This window comes from Dermacentor albipictus, chromosome 2 (assembly GCF_038994185.2).
Source record: "Dermacentor albipictus isolate Rhodes 1998 colony chromosome 2, USDA_Dalb.pri_finalv2, whole genome shotgun sequence".
NCBI classification, from domain to species: Eukaryota; Metazoa; Arthropoda; class Arachnida; order Ixodida; family Ixodidae; genus Dermacentor; species Dermacentor albipictus.
Genome location: NC_091822.1, coordinates 38,457,079 through 38,470,969, shown reverse-complemented (window position 1 = coordinate 38,470,969; position 13,891 = coordinate 38,457,079). Strand labels below are relative to the sequence as shown.

The following is a 13,891-nucleotide window of genomic DNA, read 5'->3' as shown; positions in this document are numbered from 1 at the left end:
CCTATAAACATTGCTCTATTGAACTTAGTGCATATTATGCCAATGCACCCAATATTTAACGTATATAGGTTCGCAGTGGAGAGCCAATAAAGACAGAGGCGGCATTAGAATTGCTAAAAATGGTCCCGAAACATTCCGCAATACAATTTAGTACATATAATGCGAATGCAGCCTCTATTGAATCCTTATAGAGGGCGAATGTAGAGCCATTTTATAGACATAAATAAATACGTTCTATACTAATTGCTTCATAGAGTTCAGTGCACCTGATGTCAAGTCCTTTATTGCACATGTTCTTTATACTACGACGTTTCTATAGGCAGGCTGCTTTAGACTTCGTATAGAGATTCTGTTCACATGGCTCTATAGATCGCAAGTTCCTACTGAGTCCCTTGAGACTCTATATAAATTCACTGCGAATCCTAAGGGAACTCTAAATGCATTTTCGGAAGGTTACTATCTTGGCACAAGGCTATTGCCTTGTGCTATGACTGTCTTCAGTGCAGGCACGAGGAGGTGTCTTAAATGAAATACAGTTAGCGGATGCTAAGACAGACGCTGACTCACAAAAAGATTTGTCCTATATTTTACACAGGTACTGCTTGCTTATTCACATGAAAGCACGAGCCATTCGGAAGGGCAACTCCAGCTCTAAGGGTAACATAATAAAAACTGCACCTGTAGTCCACGATATCGATTAGACTGGCACTACTCAAATGTGGTTTATTCTGCAAGCAGCCCTAAGAACTGCTGAAAATGACAAAACATTTGTGTGCAAGCCTTTTATACCATTGTAACCATAGGGCAATGCCCCTTGTTAAGATACACCGATCAGCTCAAGAGCATCGGAGCGTTTCTCGCACTATGGAAACCACGGCTCAACTTACAGTTTGGCAAGGAGGTCGCGATAGTCGCGTTGGTCGCGATGGTCGGCAAGGTCGGGATGGTCATAATTGGGATAGTTGTAGTCGTGGTCGTGGTAGTCGTAGTCGTAGTAGTCGTAGTCGTGGTAGTCGTAGTCGTGGTAGTCGTAGTCGTGGTAGTCGAAGTAGTCGTGGTGGTCGAAGTAGTCGTGGTGGTCGTACTAGTCGTGGTAGTCGTAGTAGTCATGGTAGTCGTAGAAGTCCTGGTCGTAGTAGTCCTGGTCGCAGTAGTCCTGGCCGTAGTAGTCCTGGTAGTCGTCGTCTTGGTTGTAGTAGTCGTAGTAGTGCTCGTCGTGGTCCTTGCAGTCTTGGTCTTGGTGGTCGTAGTACTCCTCATCGTAGGACTTCTGCTCGTGCCATTTGTCGAACCCCCGATATCCTCGACGTCATATATCCTCGAGTATCCTCGAGTACTCGATATCCCCGACGTCAGCACCGGCGGCGGCACACCTAAGACAACACGCAAAGACAGCCGTGAATGCTCCGTTGCTCTTTCGACATATGACACTATTCTCGCTTGACACACCCGTGAGCAAAAAACCAGGGATTGCACGATAAAGATGATTGCCTACTTTGCCTGTGAATACTCAAAAAAGAGAACTGCATTCTAAGCTTGGGATTGCGAACTTTCCAGTGCACAGGTTAATTTCAGTTTACGCATGCTAATTGGGAAGGAATTCAATTCTTTCGGCGATTCTGTGGTCCGTATACTTTTGCTCACGGGTGTACGTTATGAGCGATGCTCAAGCAGCACAGCGCTCTGCTGCCCTTTAAGGGGGCACCAAACTGCCCTCCAGGGTAGCGCCGTGTAATCTACAACTACCGAAATGAAACTTTTTATAATAGAAAGCTTTTCCACGTCAGGAACGCATTATTTACGGAGAGAAGGATGTATTTCGCCGACTGTCAGGTCACATCTTAGCTGCAATATTGGCAACTGCTAATTTCATAAAAGCCGTATTATGAGTGAATGAAATCAATCCTAAAGGAATCCTGAAGCGGTTTGGTCAAATTTTGTAGATGCGTAGGTTACTGCTACAGTAAAACATTCACGCCACAATTTAAGTGGAGCGGTGATTACTAGTTATACTCCTCCGTAGTCGTGCTTTTTCTCCTCAACTCGTTCCCCGAGTGATCAGGACTAAGACCTGCCTTCACTGGCTCTTCGTCATGATGTGGCATGGTGTCGTGCGAGCGTTCCGTCGCAGCGCTGAACGTACCCTCTATTCCGATAAACGTAGGCGAGATAGACGTTTTAACGGATGGGCAGAGGCGTGAACTGAAGTTTATCCATACTACCATCGCGGTGATGAAGAGGCTTTAGCGTGAACTGGAGTGGCCTGAGCAGGTTGCGTGGTGCAACCCCTTGGTGACGCAGAGCTTAACGAGCCAAACACAGAGCTAATATTGCTGCAACCAATTGGAAATATTCTATACACTTAAAAGACGGCATGTTCCTGATTAGGCTCCTGCCGAAAGTTTACACCAGCAGCAAATTAGATTACAATTGGTTACTGCTATATTAGCTCTGTGTTCGTCTGGTTGTGCTCTGAGCCATCAGGTGCATGGTACCATGAAGGCCGTTCATGCACGAGCCTCCGCTCATCCGGTAAAACGCGAAGTCTGCTTGTGCTTACATGAATACTGGACTAGAGGTGTGCGCGGGCGCCAGGCGACCCGAAAGCCAATGCGCGGTGCGGCCCGCGGGCTGGACTCGGGTAGCCCAATTGCACCTTGACTCGGAGGCGGGCAAGGCTTAGGCCACCAAATTTTTTTGGTCGGGTGGGCCGGGTCACGTGCAGAGCGCGACTCGAGCCCGAAACATGGACGCTATGGCAAACTGGTTTTCGGGCACAACATCCAGGATTGAAAGGCCTGTCTCGCTGAAACCAATGTAGCGGTTTGGGCGAGTTGATACATCATGGCATGGCAAATGAGTTTCTCTCTACGATCCCTCTGAGGGTCTTCTTTGTACGTTTCTGCTTGCTTTTGGCCACTGCTCACGTTGTAGCCTCCCTTCGAGGAAATCAAAACATACCGACTAACAAACCATAACAACAAAATACGCAAATACAAGCAAGGAAACGTAGGATTTCCCTTTGGTTATTGGCATCGGTACCTTACCCAGACTCGTGCAATCACAAGCAATCGGTACGTTCGTAAATATGCAGTGTAAGTGTTTGCTGTAGATGGCTCCCCTATCCCTTGTGAAAAAGATTGCATTTACTTAAGCAATGCGCCCCCATGCTTCGACAGGATCACTGGAGGCGCCACCTTTGTAGCCTTTGTCCAGTTTCCACGGCGCCTTTATAGGCAATGATAGCGTTTGACTGGGAAATTAACAACATCCATGTGGTGGCGGTACGGTGCAATGGTACTGTCGCTGTCAGATGACAGGTGACGGGTTTGCAGGGATGGAACTCTGTGGAATTTAAAGCGTCTCCAGCAGTTGTTCGGCTCAAGCTTTATACAGGGAGGGTAAACATGACAATTGGCACGTCGACTTCCGATATTGCCGGCGAGTCGTCTGTTGTTCTAGCCGATAATGAGCATATTCTCCGGGCTTGTATGCATAAAGAAACGTTTTGGCAGAGCGTAAGGGCAGGTCATTAAACGTAACATGCGCCATTACTTTTGGCCCTGCGTCCCTGTATTGTGGCCTGTCAGTAAGAAGCTTTCATGCCTCAGAACCTCGACCGTTCTCGAGATCGAATAAAGCGGCATTCATTACGGCAACCAACAGTGCTGTTTCCATTAGAAACGGCATGCCACTGGCTGCTACAAGTTGCCACCAAAAACGTATGCAAAGAGTGCGGTGTTGGATTAGTTTCTTCTGTTGGTAGAGAGTAAAACGTCCTCGCTTTTGGAAGTTTAAGAGGAAGCTTTAGCTCGGGCCCAACTCCGATGCGGCCTATTCAAATACATGTAAAAACGCAAAAACGTTTTTCTGAGATAACCCCTGGGCCGATTTTAATAAAATTTGTTGCATTTGAGAGAAAAAGTTAAATTCTAGTGCCTGTTGGAAGTGGAATTTTGATTTAGGGCTTGAATTTTGCCAAAAGGATTTTCAAAAATTTAGACGTTTGAAAAAAATAGAAGCACGAAGTTTACAAACTAATAGCTCTGCATCAAGAACAGATATCGCGATTCTGTAAACGGCATCCATTAGACCATTCAAAGCGGTCAAATTTGTTATGTCAGTTTACATCTTACGTGAATTTGTTACGTTGTTTCCGAGGGTTCTGCAAAAGTTGTAATTACACATTTCCCCATTTGTCGAGGTTCATGTATAACATATCAATTTTGTCCGCTTTAGATGTGCTATCAGGTACAATTGACAGAATTGCGATATCATTTTTTCTTGCTGAGTTACGGAGTTGTAAACTTGATAGTTTCGTTTTCTGAAAATTTGCGATTTTTGCCAAATTTTTATTAAAAATTGACGACCTAAATCGAAACTTCTAAACCAACAGTCACTAGATTTTAAGTTTTTCTTTTAAATGCAGCAAACCCCGTCAAATTTGGTGCAGTGGTTGCCTAGAAAAACGAATTCTCCTTTTACATGTATTTAGATAGGAGCACCCGAGCTAAAGCTTCCTCTTAATGCACGTTCTGGGATCCACTTCTCGCATATGAGTCTTCAAGAAAGAGAACATCGCATCTGCAAAGACACTGATGCAAGACCAGTCCTGAAAATGCAATTATGATTACTTTCTGGACGCCAACAAGTACGTAACTGCCGGCAGTTGTAAAGAAACAACCGACTCTCTCTCATGTACATTTTTCTGCCAAGGATATGCGAAGTTAAGACATATTCACTGGCAGCGAATTTGCTAAAGTATCTCAACACCTCATTCACACTGCGCTCGTCATGGCAATGTTAATCTCCGAGACATTCTTCTCCATCACACAGCTGTGTCAACAAAAGTAACGGAACTAGCCGAGCAGGTCCGTAAGGTCCTAATTTCGGAAGTTTCGGCAGCCATTCCGAAACAACACTGTACAGTCACCACAGACACGTTGACGGATGACTACAGAAAAATTGCCTGCATAACTGCTGCAGCACATTACATTGATGGCGATTGGTGCTTTCACTCATGATCTTTTCACGTGTGGCTTCCCCAGTTGACGCAAGAGATTTATTAACGACCAGGGGACGAACACTGCTGCTTTGTAGCCCTACAGCAGGCCGAACTGTTGCGCCCACTTTCTCAATAGGGTTCTTCGCAACATAATTTGCGCATAGTTCATTAGAACGAAGCCTTGCCAATTCCGAGACACCACAGAACATGAAATCCGTAGTGAAATTTCTAAAGCAAAGTGGATTAGCCAGCCAAATCAACCAAGACGTTTGTCAACAGGTTCGGACATGTTGGAACACAAACGTTTCTACGATAAAGTCAGCATTTGGTCAGCTGGGGGATATTTAAACATTGAACCTAGAAATCCTGCAATCGCAGAAGAAATAGGTAAAACACATTATAAGAGCTCATTACACGTCTGAAGCCATTTCGTGAAGCTACGAGGGTACTAGAAGAAGTGAAACGTCCAACGTTCTATCTGGTTCTCCTGCATTTCGATAGGTTTCAAAAAGACCTTTATACACATCTCCGGCTTCCGTCAAAGGCTGCGTAAAAATATTCAAGAACACGAGCTCCCTTCTTGAAAACAATTGTGAGTCCCAGCCTTGAGCACAAGACATCCGCACTTCCCTTCCCTCCGTCTCAGCATCTTCGAATGCTGACATCCAAGGAGCGCGATGAAATACACACGCTCGTAAGACGACGTGGTCTTTTGGTTTCTGAGGTGTGTGCGGTACTGCTCCAGAACAGCTCGTCACAAAAAAAGCTATGATGTGGTGTCACAATGACAGGACCATGTCCGTGATGCGAGATGAGCGCCGTGAATATTTGACAATGGAGTGTTTGCGTTGCTCCACATCTAACGTGCTGAAGACTTGGAAAATCAAGCATTCAATTTAGTCAAAGTTTGCCTTACTTGCCAGGAAGATCTTGGCGATCCCGGCTATCAGAGCTAGCAGTGAGCGGAACTTCAGTTCGCGGGATTTGTGAGCACAGTACTTGTTGAAAGCTCAAACCATTGGAAAACTTGTTTGTACATAACTTGTAATGTGTTTGTTTTGCATTGCCACTGTCGTAAGTGCCGGAAGCTTATTTATGTTTTATTTGAACATGTTCAACAAAATGTCATTGCATCAGAAAAGTTCTGCAGCATGGTACACTCGTGTAACACGTGAATGCAAAAGCCTGCTGCACACGTGGTAACGCATTAAGTTATACGACCGGATGTGTTAGACTCCTTGCAAGACATAACGAGTCGCAGTGTGAACTAAACGAATGCGGGTGTAGTTTCACCTCCTGAAGGACCCATAGGGGCACCTAATGCACTACCTAAAGGTTATTTCGTTTTTTCTTTCGTTTCTCTTTCTTTCATTCGTTCCTTCTTTCTTTGTTCTTTCCTTATATTCCTTTTGTTCCTTCTCTCTCTTGCGTTCGTTATTTCTTTCTTCATTCATATTTAGCCATCGCATCTTTGCTTGCTTACGCTGGTAGAGCCATCCCTGATGATGATATTTTTTAGGTCACTGATTTTTTGCATCACTCGAATAGACATCACATTTTCAGTGTGTACGGCGAGCTAGCTACTCTCAGTGACATCCTCTAGGACTCTGAGGCGAACCTCCCTCCCCGCGAATGACCTGGCCTCTCCATCAGCTTCATCGTGGGAGGAAGTACTCCTTAGCTCCAGCCCGGGCGTGCAAATCTGAGCCATTGAGCGAGCCGACGAAGTCGCCGTCACGCATCGCCTGGTGGCCATCTGGCCTTCCTGACGAGCCCATCTCCACTCTGACGAAGAAAGTTGTTTCACTCTCTCTCCCTTTGGGGTATGAGTCATTGTAACAAGTCACTTAAGGCTCTCGTCTTAATATAATAAAGTCTTTAGAACAGTGGGAGACCTTATTACTCAGCTCCGATCCGGAGATTCAACTCAAGACCGTCCGACTGGCCTAAACCGCCGCTAGGGTCCAAGGACTCCTGGCCGTCGTCTAGGTGGGATTGCTTAAAGCCTTCCATACATCTGTTGGACAAATAAAGTTTTACAATACAGCCCCGCAATAAAGCCCTGAAGATGTCTGGCCGGGCCGGTCTGGTTCGGGCCTCTGCTTTTTTTTAAACCGGGTCGGGCCGGGTGGGCTCGTTGTTCATTGTCGGGCTTGGGCGGGCTTTTGGTGCTAGCAGCGGCCACAGGCTGACCTAGGGCCCTGAAATACGGCCCATGCACAGCTGACCTGGCGCGCAAGAACTCTCTGTTGGGGTAGTACTCCTCCGGCGTCAATTGACAGCCTGGAACGTGTATTGGCTTGCGTCAATCGGATACCAACAGCACGATTCGCCGCACCCACTCCTCTGGCTTGTTGTATGGCACAGGGACACGATATGGTAGCTTGACACATGGCGGATCACAATAATTGCAGCCATTAACATTGCATGGGCGATCCATGGTGCTCACGGAAAGATTGCTCGAGACCAACACTGACCGCGCAGCTTGCGTGAACACTGAGAACTGTAACACAGTCGACGACACTCGCTCTGTGGAGGAAGTGCGTGAACGTAGTGATAAATTGTCGTCATGCATTCCCTATTCTTTTTCTGTTACTATTTTATTAAACAAATAAACAAGATTTCTTCGCCATAAGCTTGAAAAACTTATCGATAACGCAACCCGGGTACCCAAATTGACTGCTCGGCCTAGTGACGTCAGTTGGTTTAACTGTGTCAACTTTAAGAGGCGGTAGAAAACTCAGGGGAGCAGCGTCCCTGCGATTGGTAGCGATGTACATTTTTAAAACCTTATACTGAATTACATTCTTTAGGCGGAGCGCTTAAATGCGTCACTTAATGATCACAAGGAGGTACCCTAACGACTGTGTACGTACATTCGCACATATTTGTCTAAATTGTTTCAGGGTCCCTTTACAAGAGATTACCATAGAAAAAGAAACGTGAAAATTACGTGAGATATGTTCCATACAATGGGTAAAGTTCTCATTAAGAGAACATCCTTAGGGCAACAGGTCGCACCCTGAAGCAGAACGACCTGTTTTGCATAACCTGTGAGGTCGACAGGCATAAAATATGCAGTATATACAAACGTACTGTCCATCAGGGAAATCGCCTGTTGACTTCAGTTTCGAAGTATTATTGCAGCCCTGTCATTTCACAGTCAAAGAGAAGCTCCTAAATGAATCCTGGAGATGTTTGTCTGGAAGAATGCCTAGCATGCTCCTACCAGATCAGTATGACCTAAAATAATATGATATGCACATTACACGACGGAGATACACAATATAACGCAGGGTTTGAGTCCCCTCGTTTTACAGTCGGACGTCAGACAGAGGCCCGCGCCGTTAGCCTGCCCCGCCGGTGCATCTCGAAAACAGGCAGCTGGCCTACGCTACCAAGATCGCTCAACTTTGTCATGTGGAGGGCAAGCGGGCCAATGTCGTGGTGCTTAATTTCATGACGAGAGTTGGTTGCGTGGCTACGGCTGCTGGCAACGAAAGCTTGGGGGCATATAATATGGATTTATTTGCATAGGAAAAGTAACCTGAGATTATTTACTGGTAAATGTGAATTCGTATTTTCGGGATTGGCATGCAGGGTACATGTTACATCATGGCATGTAGCTACATCGTTCTCAGAGCACACTAGATTGCACCCATCGGGACGATGTCAACGGAAACATGCCAGCACTGTAAGATGGCTTCATAAATAGCACTCGTATTTCCCCAATTACTCCGCTACGAAAAGAGCCAAAATCCCTAAAAAACACATGCCCCGGCTTACGGCTTCCCAATGACGTCGCGGCCGAGTCGCATGTGTAAAACAGTGGCGCACACTGCTGTAGGAGTTGCGCATTTTTCAGCATTTCAGCGCTTGCTTTGGCTTAGTGGAAAGCTGTTCAAGCCTCACTTCAATGACGCGAGTAACCACGCTTAAGTTCGGGCACCAAACGTGGCGATACACCAAACACACCATAACTATCAGCAAAGTATCTTAATGAGACCAGCGTTCTGAGGAACTTTGCTTCACGTGGGCTCATTGCGCACCTTTGGTTAGTTGATTGGTTTACATTTGCGCATCAGCACCTGTCTTATCATGGGCATTATCGATTCTCATGAAAATGCTCCGAGCTCAAATCTTCCCCGCTCCTTGTGCGGCTCTTAATATTTCAGGCGCACGGGTGTCCATGACATGTCTCGTGCAGTGGCGGCGGCGTTATTGGTATCGTGAAAGTGCAGTTCAAGATAACGGACTGGTTGGCTAGTTGGCAGTGCGCAATTGGAGGTATAGCCCCAAAAGGGCACGCAGGGCGAAAGTTAGTACCGTGCGCCCTTTTGTACTATACCTCTAGTTAGAGGTACAGTACTAAATAGTGTTTCGAGGCATGATGGCGAACCAAGTGGAAGAGAGGTTACTTTATGGATTCATAAAGTTTTCCTGTTCATCATTTATGTTCATCAAGTCAGTGGGACGGAAAGTATTCAAGGCGCGCTCCCACTATCACCCAACGAAGTCCTAGCCAGCGCCCGACAGCCATGCTAAGTCCCTCCCCCTTGTTCCGATTCTGTGACACTAAAACATCAACCGTGCTCTTATGTATGTAGCGGTGCATACCTATTGTGAATGCACTATACTGCATGGGCTGTTGCGGTGTGCCAAATGTGGGAAAGATATTAATTCACCCCGTACCTTTCCCTTCCCGAACTCTTTTGCGCGGATATAAACGTAATATTTCTGATATATTTGTAAATATTGGTTTGACACTGTTCTGTGTCCGTAGTGACCAGTTCACCTTTTTTGAAAAAAAGGGGGCACCTCTCCTACGGAGTAGCAGCAAATATCGTCCTGGCAATTTCATTGGTGGAAGAACCACTGTTGAAACAACTGCAGAAACGACTGCCGCCATGGTATATAACGCTAAAGCAAGTCAGATTGTCTCATGCAAAGTACCATGTTTACATATGCAACAGAAGGTAAAAACACCCTTGGGCGGACGCCAAATGTCGGAAATCAGTTTACGTACACTCCAAGCAATTGCTTCCGCCCGCATATAAACGGTGTATTGTGACTCCTGTAAGTAGATGGGCCTGTGATTCATTGTTTTCAATGTATACAAAAGAGTTACTGTGACGCATTTCATGTTGCAAAAGTAGGACGTGCCGGGGGCGTTTCACCAATGTCACTGACAAATGCACCTATTTCCTAAGGTTGTAATATTTGGGTGTAGGAACTGGTGTTGGCACTGTGGTAGCCTAATAATATCTTTTTGTATCGCGGCTTATAAGAAAAACACATGTTACATGCACAGCAATGCAGTCTCGTGTCCAATAATCGGGCGCCAGGGTCAGGGTCCCCTATAATTCGGTCTTTGGTTGGTCTTCTCCAGACACGTGCCTGGCTGTGAACACGACAGCAGGCGGAGCGAAATTAGTTCATAAACGGAGGATTCCATTCTGGCTGAGCAGCCTTTCCGAAGCTGACATGTTTTGAACAGAATTGACCGATTCATCGCTCGACTTTGTTCCACGCACCAAACCAGACGAAGCGCCTGCGCTGCCAGGTACCAGCTGGGGTACTGTACTGCGTTAGTGACTCGCATGCGAAAACGCTGGTCTACGTATAAAAACGCTTTTGCCTTCAGCCTCCCTAGGAATGCGGCCGCAGCTATGGGGAATAAATCCAAACATCTGGTCCTAGGCAGCGAGCGTGCTAGCCAGGGAGGTAAAGGTGCGGCGAATTCAATGACTGGGCTTTCTTTAATCATGCTATCGGCTCGGAGGTCCTTGAACTGGTACTTACCTGTAGATGACTGCGGTTGCGTAGTTCGCGGTGTTGCTGTCGGCAGACCAGGCGAAGTGGTTCGCTGTTTTGGAGGAATGGTTTCTGGCACCCGAGGCATTATTTCTGGTGCCGGAGGAATGCCTCCCGGTGCTGACACAGGTGGTACGGATGTGGAGGGCGGAGGCGGGCCTTCTGGGACAATGATCTTGACCGGCACCGCCAGATGACTGCTGTTCTTGCCCTTGGTATCTCCCTTGGCAACGTCCCCACCACCGCCGACGTTATCATCGTCGTCATCTGCATGGTACCAAGTCACATTATTAAAAAGACTAGCGCAAAATAGCAGGGACAAAGACAGAGAAGATGACAGGACGAGCGCTAATGAGTCAGTATTAGTACTGACCAAGTCAGTATGTGACTTGGTCACAGGGCGTAGTTACGCAATTTTACGGGGAACAACTGCGTATATGGCAATATTACTGGCGTTCCGATGAAACAATATTTCAGGCTTGAACAGGTGGTGTCTAGCGATGAGTCAAAAGGGGCCACAGAATTCGTGATTAGGCGATGTTTACTCGGTATTTGTTAGCTTAAACCTGACATACGAATCTGCAGCCCCCAGCTTTTTGGTAGAACGTTTAATCTCTGTGCGACATTTTGTGAAGGGGTTCCTTGTGCAACCACCAAGATCTCTTAAAGGCAATTGGGAAGTTCCTTTTAATGATACTCGTAAAATTATCAAGAGATTGGAGGGGAAACAAGCAGTGATATAAAGAAAAAGTGTTCAGTAAATGTTTCTCAACAAAATATTATCCCGTGGGCTTATGCCAGTTAGGAGAAAAAAACAACGACACCACAAATATCAGTCAAGCAAAGTTATCCGGGACAAAGCGTGGAGACGCCGTAAAGGTTGGTCGAGGAGTATTCTCCGACACAAGAGCCGATTGCAGTTCATCCTCTTCATTCCCTTCGCACGTGGCGCTGAGCCGTAACTGTATATAATTTCGGTTCCTTCAACCTTGATCGCGCGCACGCCGAAAATAAATAAGCGCCTGTAAGACATGTTCAATTAGTTACATTAAGCGTACTCGTGTAGAGCTCACTGACCAAATCTAGCTGTTAGAAAAGAGACAAAAATTAACATGCATACACTGATGATTAAAGTATAACTCTATTTCATCTGCACGTGTATGTTAATTTGCACCCTTCTTCTAATAGCGTGTCATATTAAACATCATTAACAGTGTGTTCAATGGGGCTGGTTGCTTTATCTTTAAGATAAAAGCAGGAACAGCGCAACACAGGACGAGCGAGTAAAGAGAACAAGACAGTGCGCTGGCTAGAAACGAAATGCTTTATTTGCAGAAGTACCACCAAGTGACATAAAGAATCTTATCCTTCTTATCGCTCCTTATCGCTTCTTCTTCTTTTGTTGTTCTTTATATCACATTCAATGATGGTTTTATACGCTGCTTTTGCAAATAAATCATTTGGTGTCTACTCCGAGTTCTGTCCTGTGCTCTTTACTCGCTCGTCCTGTGTTGCGCTGTTCCTGTTTTCATTCTTATTTTAAACATCATGGCTTCTAATACAAGTGTGCTTTGTTTCAAGCAGAATTATTCAGACGTTTCCTTACATCACAAATTATGCAATCCGTATCTTAAAGGTTGCGAAACATATTGGCTTTTGGATATTGGTTCACTGAAGGACCCTAGTCGTTCAGTGAACATATGCAAGCCTGATAAGTATGACGTCTAAATGTTGGCAAATGAGAAACTGTGTAATATTCTGGTTGGTACAGAACAGAACTGTATTTAGCAGAAGGTATTTGAAACGAAAAGCGTACAGTCATTGCGTTATACCGATATTATTATATGGCACAGAAGCTGGTTAGTTTACGCAGTCACGTGAGTAGCTGTTCCAAAGAGGCCTCATTTCGATATGCCTGACTGTACTGATTGGACGAGCTGTTGAAAGAGCCACAAATACCCGAAACGTCTGCAATTATGGCAATTTGAATAATTTCTGTAAATGCGCCTAATTGCACCACACACAAACAAGTCCAGCTATAATTCGTTCGTGATAAGTTCAACACCTCTTTGAAATATAATGCGCGATAGTTTAAACATTTTTCCAGGACAACTTCCAGCGAGGTTTGGGTGCTTTTCGAATGCGCGTTTTGTACCATTTTCAATGACTAATTTTGCTGTATGTAAAGCCGGGTTACTCTGAGCTTATACACAGACGTATATATAGCTGCGTAGGGGCGCTGCGTCAGCTTGGCGCGCGGGCAAATGAAAAAAAAAAGCTTTGATGTGGCTAGACGTGCAGGGCACTCACCAGCGCCAAGATCTGATAAGAGGAAGGATAACACAGCAGCTATGCAGAGGAACCCGAGGCAGATCACGAACATTGCAACAGTGCTCCAACCAAACGCCTCACTGGAATGTGAATTGTACATGGGTTAATAATGCGGCAATTTCTGAGCAGAGCAAGGACGCGTATTAGGTATTGCAGACATTTCAAAACCCCTTCATTAGGGGCGTCTAACAACACAAAACGTCGTGTAGGAACCTGCATACGACGTCATAGGATTGCCGTGACATACCTTGCGCACTCTTATTCCACGTAAACTCGAGCATAAAACATCTTACAGACTGATCTGCTAGATGTTCAAATGAAAAATTAAGTTCGGTGGGTTTGCGCGCCTTACCCGCCATCTGATTGAGGCACGCCGCAGGGAGGTTCCATGAATCAATTTTGACCACCTGGGTTCTTGACCGTCCACCCAATGTGCGGAACAACGGCATTTTCGCGATGTGTTGCCCATTGAAATGCCGCCGCGGCGACCGGGATTTCGTGCCGAGGCGTCGTGCTTGGCAGCACAGCACTGCAGCTCCTAAGTAACCACGGCTGATCAGCAAGATCTCGCCCTAGATTCGTCACCATCTTCGGATTCCATCTTTAACACCTGCTACCGAGACACTCGCGGTCGTGAATCCCACTTGAGGGCGTCAGCAGCCCTTTCTGCTCTCGGACATGCCGAATCATCGCTTCTGCGAGCGACACGCAGAGCGCGCACGTGCTGTCATTGTTGTACAG

The 13,891-nt window shown here is 46.0% G+C and overlaps 1 protein-coding gene across 1 annotated transcript in view; it reads right to left on the bottom strand.

Annotated features, from left to right (window-relative positions):
* LOC135918261 (uncharacterized) overlaps positions 1–13,555 on the bottom strand; it is a 103,279-nt gene extending 89,724 nt beyond the window's left edge. Inside the window, exons 1-4 of the mRNA XM_065451929.2 lie at positions 13,503–13,555; positions 13,130–13,230; positions 10,808–11,086; positions 888–1,373 (exon numbers count right to left, since the gene is read on the bottom strand). Of these exons, the coding sequence (XP_065308001.2) occupies positions 888–1,373; positions 10,808–11,086; positions 13,130–13,230; positions 13,503–13,540 (904 nt within the window). The 5' untranslated portion in view covers positions 13,541–13,555. The remainder of the gene's footprint in view (positions 1–887; positions 1,374–10,807; positions 11,087–13,129; positions 13,231–13,502) is intronic.
* Between the last annotated feature and the right edge of the window lie 336 nt (positions 13,556–13,891).